This window comes from Lactuca virosa, chromosome 2 (assembly GCF_052849685.1).
Source record: "Lactuca virosa cultivar CGN04683 chromosome 2, Lactuca_virosa_CGN04683_v6, whole genome shotgun sequence".
NCBI classification, from domain to species: domain Eukaryota; kingdom Viridiplantae; phylum Streptophyta; class Magnoliopsida; order Asterales; family Asteraceae; genus Lactuca; species Lactuca virosa.
Genome location: NC_136427.1, coordinates 309016675 through 309035403, shown reverse-complemented (window position 1 = coordinate 309035403; position 18729 = coordinate 309016675). Strand labels below are relative to the sequence as shown.

General features: G+C 35.3%; 1 protein-coding gene and 1 long non-coding RNA gene across 2 annotated transcripts; both read left to right on the top strand.

The window, feature by feature from the left end:
• Positions 1–1733: 1733 nt before the first annotated feature.
• Positions 1734–3759, top strand: LOC145157183 (uncharacterized). Its single transcript, XR_013737148.1, has 8 exons — positions 1734–1805; positions 1950–2226; positions 2463–2519; positions 2713–2811; positions 2870–2920; positions 3200–3297; positions 3353–3498; positions 3569–3759. It is a non-coding gene; the product is annotated as an uncharacterized LOC145157183 (long non-coding RNA).
• Positions 3760–5356: 1597 nt separating this feature from the next.
• On the top strand, positions 5357–7531 carry LOC145161631 (scarecrow-like protein 8). The gene has a single exon (XM_079081193.1). The coding sequence runs from the start codon at positions 5527–5529 to the stop codon at positions 7366–7368; it is 1842 nt and encodes a 613-aa protein (XP_078937319.1). The 5' UTR covers positions 5357–5526; the 3' UTR covers positions 7369–7531.
• Positions 7532–18729: the final 11198 nt, after the last annotated feature.

The following is an 18729-nucleotide window of genomic DNA, read 5'->3' as shown; positions in this document are numbered from 1 at the left end:
TAGTAGCAGGAAGCTCTACATCGTCAAAATTCAAAAATTACTAACATACATACCATCATCTATTAAGATATGAATTTTGATATTACTCTTCTAGGGCAAAAAGCATCATCGAGTTTTGATGTTAAAATGATAATAATGGGGGTTGCTAAAAAAACACTCAATTTTACCATATTGACACCCTACTTAGTTATTCAAATATTTTTATTGGTTAAAACTGCATTGTTTTTCGAAAAAAAACTAGTTATAAATAATTAATTTTATCTTGACTTTTGATAAATGATGTTTATGGGGAGATGATCACCCAAATTTAAGATGTTACAAGCTCCACCTTTCTTAAAATACGCTCTTGATTTCTTTATGGGAAAATGACTTACCATGATAATCATCTTTGTCGTTTTGTTCTCATTTAAGCAACTTCTTTATTTATGTATACATTTAACCATTTAACTTGTTATATGTGTTCACATATTACCATTGTCACCGGCTATAGCATGTGACAATGGTAATATGTGAACATATTAACAAGTTAAATGGTCAAATATATACAAAAAAAAAAAAGTTGCATAAATATGAACAAAATGAAAAATTAATTACTCTGATAAGTCATTTTCCCCACTTTAATAGTGATTTTATTTTTCATATTTGTTTGTATTATTTTTTTTTCAAATGTTATTTTTAAAATATCAATAATTTCCTAAATATTAATTAAATATTGATCAACTAAACTTATTTTTTTAATTAATAAATATGTTTTTATGTTGTGAAATATTTTATATAGCCTCTTATTTTTTTTTCTTTTGTTTTTAAGCATATACAATATTTTTAAAATAAATAGTATCTAACAATAAAATTAAATAAATTAAATAGGTAACAATAAGTATGAAGAGTCTTTTAAAAAAAAAATAAAAGAAAATATTACTTAGCAAATAAAAAACAAAAAAAATCTATATGGTATAAATGTTTTAAAATTATTACACCTTTTTAATACTTTTTAATCAAAAGTTTATAAACTTTTAATTTTTTTAATACAACGTTTTAAACTAGTATTTAACGAAAGTATTTTAAAATGTTATAAAAAATATTAAATTGTCATACAAAATCTATGAAACACGTTAAAAATATTGTAAAAGAAATTTTAGAAATAACTCTATGAAAGTTATAGAAAAATTGTATGAAAATGTAAAAGAAAAAAGTTAAAACATGTAAGAAAAATTTAAAACATTAATAAAATATTTGTTTTAAAAGCACTTGTATTAAAATTATATGAAAGTTTAATAAAAGTTTTAAAAAATTTATAAGCAAAGTTTAAAACATTGTATTAGAAAAACGTATACAAAAAAATATCATTAAAATATTGTTAAAAATTATAAAAAATCTAAATAAATTTATTAAAAAAATTTGTTTACATTTAGACAACTTTTTTTGTACACATTTGACCATTTAACTTGTTAAATGTGTTCATATATTACCACTGTCACATGCTATAGATGTTTGAACCTACAAAGATGTTTGAAAGAACAGCTAATCTATCAAACAATCAGATAATCAACCATAGATGTGATCCATCTGAGAAATGGTTGATTGGAATTGCCCCTGCTCACCAGTGGTTTGTATTTGTTTATTTGTTAGTGTAGCATATTAGCAATAGCACCACCTATGGTAAATTTCTAAGTTTTAATAATACTCTCCATTCATTCTGATTTGAGCAGATTTTCAGCTAGTAAAAGGAAACATAGGTTTTTTCAATTGATCAGCAGTGAAGTCAAGCTCTTGAAGCACATGCAGCATCATTTGTCTCTTTCAAAGTACAAATGTTTCCCCTTCTGTTAAGACCATTGTTAAAATGGGTTCTTTTTTGTTGCCTTCCATCTAAGAACATTGGTAACAGTCACACACACACACACACACACATATATATATATATATATATATATATATGCCTTCAACAGGTTACTGGCAATGAGAATCCTTCAATTCTTATTTCTTTTGCAACAAAAAGCTCTAATGTTGGACAAGTTACTTCAAGCTTCATGTATTTAAGCTTGGTGCTTAACCAGGTTTATTCTCTTAACATACTGTTTTCATTTTCATTCATTTGGGGTTTCTTATTTCTAAAAGTTAATGCTTCTTGTTTCTATACATGAAGGAAAGCCCTCAGTCACTAAGAAGCGAGCAAACCTTTTCTTTCCTCCCGGCATTCAAGATGATTTTCCACTTACCATGCAGGTAATTTTTCATTCATTTTCTGTTTTGAAATAAGGAGTTGCATACTATCATTATCAACTAACATATTAATTTCTGACTTTGCTGACATCCCACAAGTATAGTTTATACTTTGTAGCTTTCCGTCACCAATGGATAATTTATGGCTTCTTGTTTTAGTGTGAAAACTCATTAGAGAGCTAGGGACTAAGAAAACTACGATCTTTTGGCTACTAAGAATATTTTTTTACACTTAACAGATAATACTCCTTCCTATCTATCATCGTTGATCAGGAAACTACATTTTAAGATGAAGGGTAAGATACCCCTCATATACAACTATTATTATTCTTTGGTTTAAGCTGAAGGGTATGATAGGAATATTAGTAAAAATTATGTTTTTTACAGCTGCAATAAAAGTTGAAGGTAAGTGAACATTTAGATTTATTTTTCTTGTGAACGTTTATTGCTTACTTTAATTTTGGATTTATTTTGTTTTTGTTTCTTTAGATTTCTTACACTTTAGATCTTCTGAACACATCTTTGGCATCCAATTGGCTTTTGCTGGTTCAGCCCTTGGCCCTTCTACATCCATCCGAGGAGCACGAGGTAACCCTAGATAACAAAAAATAAAATTTGGATTTTGATTCTCTTTTTGTGTGTTTAGGTTCATCGATTAGTCGTAAACAGAGATCCTAAATTCACTAACTTTGTTGAGGTATTGATCTTTCTATCATCTTTATTTTCGATTTAGGAAATAAATAGGGATAGTTACACTATAAATTAGGGTTTCAACTTGTTACTTTTCAATTTTAGAGTTGATAATATATATGGCCATTAGACTTTTATAAATCATCTTTCCAGAAAATCATCTTCTACGAAGGCTGTTCACTTATTCACTGACCCAAAAATATGAAGAACTCTACCAAGATATACAAATGGTCTTCAACATAATGTGGAGCTTAAATCTTTTGTTGACATGATGTTTCATTTGCAGGGTGCCTCTATGAAAAGCTTGGACTCTGGTCCTTATGTTAAACTTGAAAATGGATCTACCATTGAAGCAAATTTGGTAACTTTACGATTACATGAAAGGTGTAGTTCCCAACACTTCAGTTGGAGTTACATGTATATACCATGTTTTATACAGGGAAGTGTATTTTGAAGCTTATAAAATATACTCTTGTGACAACTGCCAATTCGTTGGTATGATACATTGATATGCATTTGTGATGGGGGCTTTGTGGTGACATCAGAGAGGATGGAAAGTAAAAGGGTGCAATTGTATGACTACAGGTAATACTTGTATGGTTTTTTGTTAAATAAATAATAAACAAAAAGATATTAATATTTGGCTATTTTGTAGATGTTCCAGCATTGTAGAGGGTGTTATGTATGAGTTTCAAAAAGGGGTTAAAAGTTTCAAAATTGATGATGGCCAAAATACTGGTTATGAAGGAGAAAAGATTTCACTAGAAAAAGCTGCATAACCAGAAGTTATAATGGCTGAAAAGACTTCAGAGCAACTCACTTTATTTGCATCTTATCAAGCAAAAATCGAGGTAACACCCACCCTCACCCTTTCATGTTCGAAAGACAATAAAGGCCTTCTCATTAAACGAACAAACCTAAATGATGTCATTGTTTTGTAGGCACATAAGCAGTTAGAGATGTAAAAGTCAGTTAAAAAGGCCTTAGAGGAAGCTAGTCAGAGTTGTTGGTTTGACTAGTAAAATAACTCACAAGGCCTCCCTCTAACAAGGCTTGATAACAATCTATATCACATTCTTTTGTAACAACTATTATTTGTGTACAGTTTATAAAATGAGTAAGCCAGTTAGAATTGGAGTACTTACTGTTTTTGGAAATCTGTTTTGGTGGTCCTAAATTTGTTCAAAGGTGAATATATGATGTTTTTAGCCCATTTCAGTCTTTGTAGATTGTAGGTTCGTTTAAGGTTACTTAAATGGGTTAAATAATCGAACTAGCAACAAAAATCGGTGACGAGTTTTATTGGTAACTAATCGGATAAATCAGTGACGACTTTTTATGGTCACTAATCGGATCAATCAGTGACGACTTTTTATGGTCATTAATCGAATGAACCAGTGACGACTTTCAATGGTCACTAATTGGATAAACCAGTGACGACTTTCTATGGTCACTAATTGGATAAGACAGTGACGACTTTTTATGGTCACTAATTAGCTAAAACAGTGACGACTTTCATTGATTAGTGACAACATTTAGTGACGAAACTGATCGTCACAAATTTAGTGACCATTATATTTTAGTCACTGTTTAGTGACCATTTATATATTTTTGTCACTAATCAGTTTTGTGACGGACCTATAGTGACGACTAAAAATTTGGTCACTAAAACATTTAGTGACAACTCCTATTGATAGTGACCATTTTGTTTTCGTCGCTAATTGACATTTTTTTGTAGTGATATTAATCATATTTGTTTTTATTACCCACTTAATCTAGGAAAATAGCAACACTACCATGATTTAGAAACTTGTCATATTTAATAAAAACTAATAATTTTTTATTATATTTATTATCATTTAAAAATCATAGGATGACAAACATAGATCATTGATTTATATGAATTTGAAGTCTACAATGATGAGTTTATCCTATTTGGTGTGTTTATGGGTTTAAACTAGAGTTCTATGTGTAGCTGATTTTTGAATGGTGTCACTTTATATAGTATTATTACAATTTTATGAATTATATCACTGTAATAATCAAATATTACGAGAGCTAATTATCCCTCTTTATTTCAACACTAAATCATTGAATTTCTATCAAACGCTCTGACATTTATTTTTTTTGGGTTTTACGATTTATTTTTTTTTATTTTTCTGCACCGCAATTTTAATAACTTAAATTATATTTCTAATTACCTTCGACCGTGACGACGTTACAGATGAACGACACACAACATACTACCTATTAACTATGCAGATTTATAGTATTAATTATGCAGAACTATAAATCATAAGTTTTAAACAGTAAATATTTATGTGTATCAAACATTACCGGTCTATATTGAATTTCATAATTTAAATAATCAACCGTATGGTGTAGAATATATTTATTGTAATACGTGGCTCCCGTCAAGAAAAGGAAGCTTTTTATAAGCCACTTGTAACAAACAATACTCATACCTTCACGATCAAATACAAGAATCGATCCAATTTTGCTTTTCGATCAAATTCACGAAACCCCTTTTGAATTTCCCCCTCCATGAATATTTTTTCCTCGTAAAAATAAAAGCTTTTCCTTTTAGCTTCATTCCATTTACCTCCGGTGATAATGTCGTCTGGGTTTTCCGGCGGGTTTCCAGATTTCTTCAATGCGAACGGAGGCGGTGTAAGCAACGTATCCGGAAGATCTATGTCCATGATGAATGTTAACAGAAGTAATTACAACCAGCAAGTGAATTACAGGTCTCCGTTAGCTGGTATTCTCTCCGATTCCTTGTCGCCGGTCGGTGGGTCACGATCTGACTTTGTTGGAAAGCGATCATTGGCAGAATTCCAACAGCAACACCAGCTCCGGCAACAAGCTGCGGTTTACTTGAGAAACGTGAAACCAAGGGCGTATAATCAACAGACGGATTTCTTATCTTCGCCGGAAGTTTCTTCGGTTTCTAGTATCTCCTCGTCGTCTGTTTCTAGATACGGTGGTCAGATTCCTCAACAACTCCGGCCAAACTTCAACGGCGTCATGAGTAATTATCAGATTAACGATTACTCTCCTGCAAAACAACTGCCGAAGAATCAAGAAATGGAGACAAAGATGTTGAATCGTTTACAAGAACTAGAGAAAGAGCTTTTGTTAGACGATGACGACGGAGAACACGACGCTGTTTCGGTGATTACAGACACCGAGTGGTCCGAAACGATTCAGAAGTTACTGAGTCCTCTTCAGGCACAAAATCCAGACAATACCGTTGCACCTTCTCCAACGACGTCGTCCACGTCATCATCTGCATCGTCGTCAGCGACAGTTTCTCCGAAGCAGTTCATATCAGACGCCGCCGACGCAATAACAGACGGGAAATCAGAGATTGCGATGGAGCTAATCACGCGCATTAACCAATTTTCCAACGCGCGTGGATCTCCTGAACAACGCTTGGGTTTTCATATGGCGTCTGCTCTCCGATCGCGCGTGAGCGTGAACTCCACGACGGAGGAACAGGCCTCCCCAGCCACGGAGTTGTACCGAAAAGAGCATATTTTGTCAACGCAATTGCTGTACGACAAATCGCCGTGTTTCAAGATAGCTTTCATGGCGGCGAATAATGTCATCCTGCAAGCTTTATTGGGTTCGGGTAGACCCGAGAGAAGGATCCATGTGGTAGATTTTGATGTTGGTCATGGGCTTCAGTACGTGTACTTACTTCACGAGATTGCCGCGGCGCGTAAGATTGATGGAGTGATTCCCATTTCGTTAAAGCTCACAACTTTTAAAGATTTCGGTAATTGGGGTTTTGAAAGACTGAAGCTTGTTGGTGATGGACTCAGATCACTTTCTAACAAATTGGGTGTTTTGTTTTATTATAATGTTTTGGATTTCAAATTATCCGATCTCAACAAGCAAGGTTTAACGATTGAAAACGAGGAGGTTTTGGCCGTAAATTTCGCTTTCAAGTTGAGTAAGTTGCCGGACGAGAGCGTGACGACTGAGAATCTGAGAGACGAGGTGCTCCGACGGGTGAAAGACTTATCACCGGCGGTGGTGACGGTAGTGGAACAGGAACTGAACGCGAACACCGCTTCCTTCACGGCGCGTGTAAACGACTTGTTTAGTTATTACACCTCCTTTTTAAATTCGTTAGAAGCGACGATTCCAAGGACCAACCCAGAGCGAGTCAAGATTGAGGAGGGACTGAGTCGGAGAATTTTTAACTCGGTTGCGTGCGAAGGGAGGGACCGTGTTGAAAGATGCGAAGTGTTCGGCAAATGGCGGGCCCGGTTGAGGATGGCCGGGTTTGATTCAAAACCAGTGAGTCAACTCACCGCCGAGTCGCTTAAGTCAAAGCTGAATTCATGGACACGTGGCAACCTGGGTTTCACTGTAAAAGAAGATTCCGGTGGGATTAGCTTTGGGTGGATGGGACGGCCACTTACCGTCGTCTCTGCTTGGCATTAGCCTATAGATGGATTAATTAATTAATCGTGTTAAATGTTAGTTAATGTTGTGTAATCCCACCTAACAAAAACGAATAAACGTGGCAGTTGATTATGGGATTAATGTGTATAAAATGAAGCTCCAAGGGTAGGAATATAAATACCAAGTTCTATTCTATTTTTTAGTGGATTGTTATCTTTATCAATTTTAATATATTAATTATTTGTAAAACTAATAAAAAAAAATATTGATGCACATTCTTACCCATTTCATCCGTCCTACGTGTTCACGTTTTATTACTAATGATTTGTTATAATAATTTATAGACAAAATTGCAAAAATGGTCCATGTGGTATGCATTTTTTTGGGGTTTTAGTCCAAACCACGACTTTTTTTTGATTGATGGTCCTTTTGAGGTAGTTTCGTTGCGTTTTTGGTCCATCTGAATAGTGAAATGACTGTAATACCCTTGAGTTTTTTATTTTTCATTTTTCTTTCATTTCTTTTTAAATCTAATACTAATATATTTATTTTAATAATTAATTAAATAAGAAGGGCCCCACCTTCTCTCTCTCTCTCTCTCTCTCTCTCTCTCTCTCTCTCTCTCTCTCTCTCTCTCTCTCTCTACCCTTAACCCCAAATTGAAACTCGATATCTGATGATTCTTTTGTCACAAATCATATCTCATCCACAACAATTTGATATATTGGCATCCCATTTTGTTGGGAGAAATTCCCCGGAATCCCGAAAAAGAACATACATAAGAAGAGCAATTTGTCTCAGCATCTCCTCCCCCTGCCACCATCCAGTCATGCTACCCATCAATAGTCGCCGACAACGAAGAAGAAAAGCAGCAGTCGGAATTTCAGAAAAAAAACCCATTTTTTCTGTTCGTGGACTTGAAGCAGATGAGGTTTATAAAAATCCGAACTTGGCATGAGATGTTTATCGATTTCTTTTTCACATGGGGTAAAATCGGATAAACCTTGAAGATGATCTGGAAACAGAGGCCCCACAACAAAAACCCTCATGTCATACAACTAAGGGATCGCTTGATACCATCGATTTGCCCCTATTATACACTTGATCTACAATTTCTTTGTGTTTCTTTTTTCTACGGTTTAAGGGCTTTAGATCGGAGGAATGGTGGATTTTTTGATCTAGTTGCAGGTTTGAGGTGGCACTCTCCAATGGTGATGGTGGTTTGAGTTGCAGGTTTCAGAATAGAGGAATGAGACGTGGAGTTGCAAATCTAGAAGTGGTTTGTAGAAGTTATTGCTCTTCCTCTTGCAATTGAGATTACATATGTAGATCTGGGAAGGGACAATTTCACTCAAGGTCAATTGATCCTTATTCTTAATGATGCTGGTGGTGTTGGATCCTTCGTAATTTTGGGGTGTTTTTTTCACTTGATGTCTTTACTCTTATTTGATTAATTTTGGATTTAATCCACTGGAAAATTAGGGAAAAAGTATATGGTCTTTTTGCACTTGATAATTCTGTAAATGAAAATCTGGTGTTGCTGATTAGAAGACATCATGGGGATAAAGATTTTTGAAGATGTCCTTGAGGAGGAGGAGGAGGAGGAGGAGGAGGAGGAGGAGGAGGAAAGAGAGAAAGAGAGAGAGAAATGTGGGTCCAATTTAATTATTTATTTTCTTTTTCATTTAAATTAAATAGAAAAAACATAAAAAAATATATCATAAGGGCATTACAATCATTTCAGTTTACCGAGGGACTAAAAGCGCAACGAAACTACCTCAAAAGGACCACCAATCCAAAAAAATCGTGGTTTGGATTAAAACCCCAAAAAAATGCATACCACAGGGACGATTTTTGCAATTTTGTCTAATTTATATCTAAATAATAATTTATTCTAGCTTAAAAGAGATAACGTTCTTATAATATGAACCAAAAGGGAGTAGAAGGGTTGTTAGGCACACAACCCCTCTAAATGGCTTGTATTGTATGGTAAAATGTCTTAGGTAAATAAAGGGCTCCATTTTGGTAGGTATTTTAAGAAAGGTTGTACTCATAAGGTCGTGTATGATGAAATATTGAATGATTGTATCCAAAGTTTCGTGATCCACATGAAAGATATAAGGTAATTTTGAAAAAAAAAAAGTTGATAACTAAAAGCATATAGCTTTTATTTAGTTTTCATTTCCGTAGAATTACTTGTAATTTTATAAAAGAGTAAATTACATGATCCGTTCATCTTGATGTGTCAAAATATATGTTCAGTCGTTATTTTTAAAATTTTATTCGAATCGTCTCTCATCTCGTTAAAAGTTGTACGTTTTATCCATTGCTAGTTTAAATTTGCACGTTTTATTCCCTTCCATGTGACACATAAAAAGACTATAATGTCATTTTTCTTTTATTTTTTACACTTTTGATATTTTTAATTATTTTAATTACTTTTCTAGCTTGTTGAATAAGAGACCTGACCACCACCACCACCACCAGAAAATGGAGCACCACCGTCACCCCTCACTTCACCCCCATCCACTACCCCCTTCAAAGTTCACATGTTTCACTGAAAATAACCACAAACCACCACCTCGTTCACTAAACCAGCAAACATATACTCAACCCACCATCGAACTAGCCACATTTACTATTAACACCACCACCAGCCTCCATCGGAAAACCCACGTGTAAATCTCAAAAAAAAATAATCAGGGCAAATCAGGAAGGAAGAATCATGGCATGGTGGCGACGGATACCAATGACTTTGTTTCTACTCCATCGGATCTCAACAAATATCCCCACATTTACTGTTAATACCACCAGCAGGCACCCTCTTCGATCTCCGGTGTGCATTCCATCGTCTTAGATCGGCGCCAGCTAGGGTTTCGAACCTTCACCTTCATCGTCTCATATCTAAGATCATTGCCAAGGGTTTAAGTACATGTTACTCTCGTTCATAGGCTATGATACAATGGGAAAACAAACACCATCATCATCACTGCCACGGTTGTCCTTATTCCACAACCAAAGAATCGACGGAGAAAGAGAGATGGTAGTGATAGAGGAGTAATAGGTATCATTGTTGCCTCTTTTAATCCACCAGCCGACGGATAAACAAGAAATGGTAGTGGTGAGCTACGATGGTGATGGCGAGTCGCAGTGGCGATGGCGGTGTTAGTGTTGACCGACTGTGATGTTATTTACAGATGGTGGATGTTGTATCGATGGAGACAAAGAAGAGTGAGAAAGATAGGAGACTATGAAACGTCCCAAAAATAAGACCCAAAAATTTCTTTTTTAAATTAATAAAACCAGTATCCAAAGAACATCATCATAAAAATCCCAATGAAACAAATGTATCAATCAATGTATCACATCAGAGTAAATCAAGAAAATGTGGAATGAGGTGGTGCGTGCTATGCAATCATCCCGAGCTCTTCTCTTTGGAACTGGAAGTACTTGAAACATAAACTCAAAACTGTAAGCACAAAGCTTAGTGAGTTCCCCAAAATACCACATACCATACATATAAACACATAATGGGCCCAGCCCGTCACCAGGCCCCGCCCGACATCGGGCCCCGCTCGGTATACAGATCGGGCCCCACCCAGCATACATATAAACATATATCATACAAACACATACACATGCAATAATCACAAAGATACATAACATACAAAATGGTCATCGGGCCCCGCCCGATAAGCATACAAGTATATAACACATGCAAGAGTCATGCAGACATCTAGCACACTAACATAACATAATCATGCGTTGGCATTGGTGGCTTCAACCCGCTAAGTACGGTGAGGAAACTCACCTCGAACTGCTGAATCACATGAAATAATCTTTGGTTGCTGGTCCGACAAATCCCCAAGCTATCAATACCAAATAACATCCAATTAATAATTAAATTCCAATCCATAACCATCAGTTCATAATTAGGGTAAAAAGACCATCTTACCCCTTACCTAATTTGGCCCACGACTAAGGCGCAAACCTACAATCCAAAAGGCCCATTTACCAAAATAATCATACATGGCCCAATTTTCCAAATTAGGCCCAAATCCCTTCCATGGGCCTTAATCCAAGGTCCAATAATATTCCCAGCCCAAAACACCTGAATTCAGATGGTCCAACCAAGCCCTAAACATTTAAGCCTAACATATGGCCCAAACCGAAGACCCAATAATCCAAGGCCCACTCTGTTGAGTACGCGGGGCGTACTCAGCTCGTACGTGCAGCGTACTTGCCTTAGGGCTTGTACGCTAAGCGTACTCTCTCATTCATCCATCTTCCATTTCCAACACTTAATTGATTAAGACATCACTCCACAACTTAGATATGACTTCCTTGGGATAGTTTATCACGTAAAGTTGCTAACTTTATGTGCATGCATGACTTAATGAAGCTCTTAAAACTCAAAAGGACTTAATAGAGGACTTAATGTATGCATGAGGCCATAAACACCATAAAGTTTCTAACTTTATGCCTAAGAAACTTATAATATGTTGGATTAGTGTCTAAGTCCATAACTATAATTGGTATGTACTTGACCCGATTGGCATGGTCCATTTGGTTTGCATGGCATCGGAACAATTTGGATAGACTTTTGTGAGAAAAGGATATTTATGACTTGTTAATATATTATAAGTTCTAATATATTAATATGAAATCATATTATTTAATTAGTATTGATCAAGGATTAATTTGGAATTAATTTTATGATCAAAAGGAGACTAATGAAATATATGGGGATTGATTGTGTAAATCATTCATTCTTATATATGTGGGCTTCTGATCCATAGTTCTTCATGTTGGGCTAAACCCATGGAGTAACCCATGGATACTCCATGCAGGTTTTAACCCATGGAGCATGAAAAATATGGAAAGACATGAGTTACATGGTGTAACCCTAATAGCCACAATATATAAGGACCACATGGCTCAAGAAATTGGCACTAGTGTGTGTACACATGAGGGCTAGCCGATTTGAGCATAGGAACCTTTTCTCTCAAGTTATTCCAAGATGTTGGTGATGTTGTGTGAACCATTTGAGGTGTCACACTTGAGGCACCAGGCTCTTAAGCTCCATGGAATCAAGCTACATGAAAAGGTATGTCTTATAACTTGTTTATATTACCCAATTATCAATGATTGTATGCTAGTTAGGGTAATACCTTGGAAAGTTCAAGTTTGCATGTATAATAGAGAAAACATAGATCCAAGGTATTTAGGGTTGCATGTACACCATAGGAGTGTTAGAATGCTCAAAACCCTCCAGTGGTATCAGAGCCTAGGCTTGTTTTCTTTTATACTTGATGCAAACTTATTTTTCAAAGCTGAGAATCTGCCCAGACTGAAAACTCGACGAGTTCATGTGTTATGGCATGAACTCGACGAGTTCTTGTAAGGAACTCGACGAGTTTGGCTTCCAGTTGGCAGATTTTCGAGTTTTTTGGCTGGAATTGGACTAGGAACATTACCCTAAGTTGTTTTTGAACTTGTAAACCTGTTTTTTTTATGTGGTAATGTTCATGCTAATCCAATTTCATAGATAGTTGTCAATAGATTCATGTTTTGTATTAGTTAATGGTTAGGCTAATTACATGAAAAGTGTTTGATTTGAATTATCTTGTTCTTATGAGTTGATTTAGATTAATCGAAAAGTTATGTGATAATATGTTTTCAATCCAAATTAATCTAAAAGTTGTTCATAATATGTGTTTTTGTAACTTGTCCTCAAGTTATATGAAAAGTCACATTTATGATTATTAAAACTCATAAGATTTCCATAAGGTATGAAAAATGGAGAGTCTCATTTTAAATGTTTTAAAGTCTTCCATAACTTGTCCTCAAGTTATGGAACTTGAAAAGTTTTTCACTAAAACTACTTTAAACACATAAGTTATGGAATTGAAAAGTTTTTGAATAGTTCAAAACTTGCCCTCAAGTTTTGGAATTTTTAAAGTTTCCCCTAATGAATACTTTAATTCCAAGTTAAGCCCTTAGAATTTTAAAAGTTAAAATTCAACCCTTATACTTTATAGTATTATAAGTTAATAATATATATATGTATAAGAACAAAGTCAGTCTTACCGTTAGTAGGCCTCATTCACGAAGCCGGTCTATAAGGGGGTATAAGGTTACTGCCTATAAAATGGCAGTTTAATGGGTGTCCACTCTCACCCACCGCTTCCTTGACTGGTGGAGGGTCGTTAGCCGAACGGGTAGGACAAGGACTATAATTCTCCCTTCATTAAAAGTATTAATGTTAAATACGAAGTAACTAAACCTTTTATAAATTCCCAATCTTAGTTACTTAGGAAAATGTGAATTTGGTGCTAACCCATGAAATTACACTTTGCACTTTGCTTAAGTCGTTAGTGGAGCATGTGTGGTTAACCGACACACTAACCTGGATTCAACAAGGTAGGCAAAGGGTAACTTAATGTTTATCATAGTATCGGTGGAGCGCGTGTGGTTAACCGGCACATCGATTGAGTGGTAAATATTAAGAGCACCAATTATATTTGCATGGTTATTCACACCTTGTTTTGTGATCCTCGGCATCCCAGTCACAAAATTTGAGAGGGCACAATCGAGATTGAAACATGCCATTGAAAAGTTCAATGAATCTCAAAAGATTTGGGAGTTTCAAATCCAATTAAAACCTAATAAATTATTTCATTTTTCATGGTGGAAATTGGTGAATCGTCATTCGCCTACCTTCAAATATTTTATAGCTTGGATTACGGCATCCCTCTTCCAAGTTATAAAATATTGTGTTGGGTCCTAGCCTTAATATTTCATATTGAGTGTTATATTAAGGACGTAAATCAACTATCTTGAATATCTCCCAAAATATGTCTGGTTCAGACAATTATGATCTTCCCAAAACTCTTGGAACAAGCTTTCCTAATGAAGATGATGTTCCGGAAATCATTCTTCACTCCCTCCACCTCCTCCAATTATTCTCCCTAACCCACAAGTTCAAGGTCACTCAAGCCCTATTGGCAAGCAAGGGATATGTGTGCTCACATCTTGGAGATGAAGTCACATATTGACAAGCCGGGAGAGTTGGGTGTCAAAGTCTTGAGAAAGTTGGTTGTTCAATCACTTTCTAAGTCACACAGTGAGTTCCTTTGGGACTACTATGTAACAGACTATGACATGACCCTAATGATCTTATCTATTTGCTTGGTGCTGCTGAATCAGCAATAATTTGGAGCTCTGGTAAAGCAAATTTGATTAGTAGATCAACTTCCCAAACTACCATGGACATTGACAATTGGTAAGATTGGATATCTAGAAAATTTTTTCTTCCGAATGGAAAGGGATCGGCCATAGTTAACTCGGTTGACCAAATGGTAAAGAGAAAGGCTAAGTCTGAGAAAGTCCCTTGTACCATTCCCAAAGGGTCCATATGTTTATATTGCCAAAGGAAGGGGCATTGGTTGCGAAGCTGCCCTAACTACATGAAAGATCTGAGAGAAGTTCAAGTCAAAAAGTTTGACTCTGCTTCAGGTAAGTCCACTATCTAACTCTATTAAGTTCCTATTTGGAGATTCTTATTACATCATGTGACTGGGTCACATGTTGAAGTTTTAAGAATCAAAGCAAAGGGAAGGAAACTTAAAGGAAGAGTAAGCTGATTCTGATCGCGAAGATGGATTTCGATCGCATGGTTCGGTGATCAGAAAATTTGAGTTGTTGCTTAAAGAGTTGTGATAGATTTCTTAGGAATAGATAACAATGAGTTTTCATATGTATTTGCATTGTAAGGATCGATAAGTTTTTCCGCAAGTTTTAAATAAAAGAAAAGTTTCGTTTTTATTTTAAATATCCTTACAGTGGCATTTGTGAAAAATTGTTGTTTATATGATTCCATTGATAGAAACATTGGAAAATAGATTTGATTCTTTCGTTTGTGGTAGTGTCATAATTTACCAAATAAGGAAAGATTCTCATCACCCAAGTTCCAGTTGGATAGAAACTTGGAATCATGCAACTTGTATTGTATGATGAATGAGAATTTTCATCTTTGGAAAATTAAGACTAATTCCTTGTTCACATGTTTATGTGATTCAAGTGAAGGAATAAGGGATCGAGTTCACATTCTTGTGCACTGGTCAAGTCCACCACAAAAGGTCGATAAGACTATTCGTCATGAATTACTAAAGTTTAGTAAATATGGTTTTACTTACAGTTTTAAGTATAATTCTAAAGCATTGGAAAAGTTTCGATGTATGGCAGAACGAATGAGAAGAATCAAATTTGGCAGAAAGATAAAAGTTTCTCAAATCTGAAAAGATGGGAGAGTACTTTAGTATCATGTTTTATGATCATCTTAATGATTGTGAGACCATATCACAATTCATCCTCTAGGGACATCTTAGTGCATTCTTATGGCTAAGAAGAGGAGTCATGAATTGTTGGAATGGTTAAATCAAGAAGACGAGTCATACTTAGTTCCAAAACAATTCTTAGAGTCATACTCCAAGATTGTAATTTGCGTGACATATCTTAAAGAAGGTTTATAACACTTGTCAAATGTAAGAGTAAAATGTGTTCTACTCTTGTACATTTGAAATTGGGTAAGTTGTGATGTTTTGGATAAAACAAAGACCAACTAAGGCCAATTGAGTGAAGTGTTTGTCTTGATAAGAATCTGCACTATCTCTTGAATATTTGTTTGTCAAGGAATGGGTCTTGGCAAGAGAGTCTTATATGTCAAGAGGACAGTGGGAGTCTAAAAGATCTTGAAAGAGTCTAATCAAGAATAAAACATGTAGTCAATCACTAGCACACGACTTGAGGTCTATAACCTATCGTGTTGACATATTCCTATTTCTGTGCCCATTCTAGTTAAAGTTGGCTTTGCATATGAGTTCTGAGAGTTCTCAATTGGTTGCATAACAACTTGGAAGCAATGGCAGGCCCTTGTGCTGCCAGGTGGCAAGAAGTTAAGACTGCACAAGTTCAATCCATATGAGTTTGGATTTGTCACTAACCTTGTCTTGTGATTATGGTTTTGACAAATTCACATGGATAGGAACACATACACCACAAAATCTAAGTGTCATAAGGTTTATCTTCGGTTCATGAAAATGATGGTAAGGAAACGCTTTCACTGAGTAGATTTTAAGTAGATAGCAATTGTGATATTTGCAATCTCAAAGTTGTTAGTGGAGCGTGTGTGTTTAACCGGCACACTAACATGGGCTTGTGAGAAATGGCAAAGGTCTAAACAATTGAGACTATGATTACGGCATCCCTTTTCATAGTTCTAAAATTGTTTAGACACACATATGAGCTATCTAAGGGAAGGTGTATGACTTTGATAAAGTTTTATCAACGCATCTCGTATCAGAAATCTGAACTTTGGTAAGAAAGTCAATAAAGTATTGATTTCTAGAAGTCCAGCTGATTTCTGAGTACATGTAAAAGCTAGTGGGAGCATAAGTGTTATGCTAATAATCATCATGCAAGTGGGAGTATGATAATCATAATAAGTGTTGCAAGTTAACAATGTTAATTATAGAAAACAAAAGTTTCAATTGGGAAAAGTTGTTTTGCTATAATTAAGGGAGAAGAAATTATACTTCATTTTAGATCGTGAGATTTTAATCAAATTTAGTCAAGTATATATATGAATTTTATGTTGGAATGGTTCAACATAAGGAAATTCTATATATGGGAACATTATTTGCGTTCTAAAAATTCGATTATGATTACGACATCCCTTTTCATAATCTGAATTATGAGAACATGGCAAATAGAAATAGAAGTATTATAGCAAAAGACTGGTCTAGTATCATGTCTTTATGTGAGACATCATGAATCGTGTCCCGTATGCTTTGGATATAGGATCGATTGCATGTGCTATAATATTCATTTGTTCTAAATTTTTCCAAATGCCTAGAGCATTAAGAGGGAAAAAGTACTAGAACTAGATATGACTAATTTGATTAAGCAATTGTCGAGGACAATCTAAGGTTTACCAAAGATTGGTTGCTCAGGGACAATTGGAAGTATAGTGTTAATTTTGGAAGGACCATATTGACATATTCTGAAAAGAGGCAACTCTTGGTCAGAAGTGATAGTCAAAATGGAAATATGGAAATGTTTCACAGGTGGAAGTTATTCATTAAATCTGTATAAGATTAGGAAACTTAATGCAAGAAGGATGTTCAAAGCAATGTACTTTGAATTTGAGACTTCGTTTCCATGGAATGATCTCCATTGGAATACTCTATAATGTCTGTTGAGAAGTATTTATGACTTTGTGCATAATCATTACAAGAGGATCAATGCATATAAGTTTAGAATCTAACAGATTTAGGTAAATGGCAGGAATTTGGAATTCTTGCATTTGCAGTAAGGATTTGGGATTAGGAAATGAGAATCATTGGAATTATGTTCAATCGATCTATTTCACAAAGTAAAGACCATAGACAAACTTAGTGTGCATACTTGGTGTATGGAATAACTAATGTTTGGAAAAACATAGTGTGCGTACTTGGTGTATGGCATGACTAGTGCTTAGAAAACATAGTGTACATGCTTGGAGCATGGGACAACTATTGTTTTAATTCAAGTATAAATTTGATAACTTGAAACAGTATGTAATGAATAATGTGTAATCAATATGGTGATAAATAAAAGGTGTTCTATTTATATTCATAAGTTCTGAGACCATATTGGATTCGATTATTCTTGTGTTTCACTTTGCATGTTTTGACTTCCAGAATAACTAGGTCGTTTGTAACATCCGTCTCTCGAGGTATTAATTAATTAATTATGCAACTTAAAAGATTTTGGACTATGGTTGGACTTGACACCTTGGATTGGACCTTAAGACTCTTGGGCCGGGATGTAGGCTGCCCATAAGCCGTACGCGGGGCGTAGTGTCATTGGATGCGCGGGACATGAGAGGCGTACGCGCAGCGTACCATAAGGTACGCCCAGCGTACGCGATCAGACACTAAACCCTAATTTCAGGGTTTAAGAGCTATATAAACCTCATTATAGCCTCCCCCTGGTTTCTTATCAGCCTCCTCACCCACAAGAAAACCCTAACTCGTTCTTACCCCCTTTTCATTGTGTGAAGTTGCTTTTGTGAGTGATTTTAGTGAAGGAAAGTTGTGAAGAAGGAAAGGAAAGGTTGGAGAAGAAGCTTGAGCTCAAGGATCTGGACTAAGCTCACCCTTTTATCTCAAAAGAAGGTATAAAGCACTTAACTTTCTTCCTCATATTCTAGATCTAGGGTTATGGAAGTTTTGGACCTCTTTAGGTCCAAAGGTTGGACCTTGATCTTGTGAATCCGTTTTTGAGCTTGGGATTGCCATCCTTGAGGCTCAAAGCACTATCTTAGCAATAAAGTTTCAGTCTTTGAGGTTTTCATGA

Bases quoted from the DNA above. Each gene is read 5' to 3' on its own strand.
- LOC145161631 (XM_079081193.1), top strand. From the start codon at position 5,527: ATGTCGTCTGGGTTTTCCGGCGGGTTTCCAGATTTCTTCAATGCGAAC.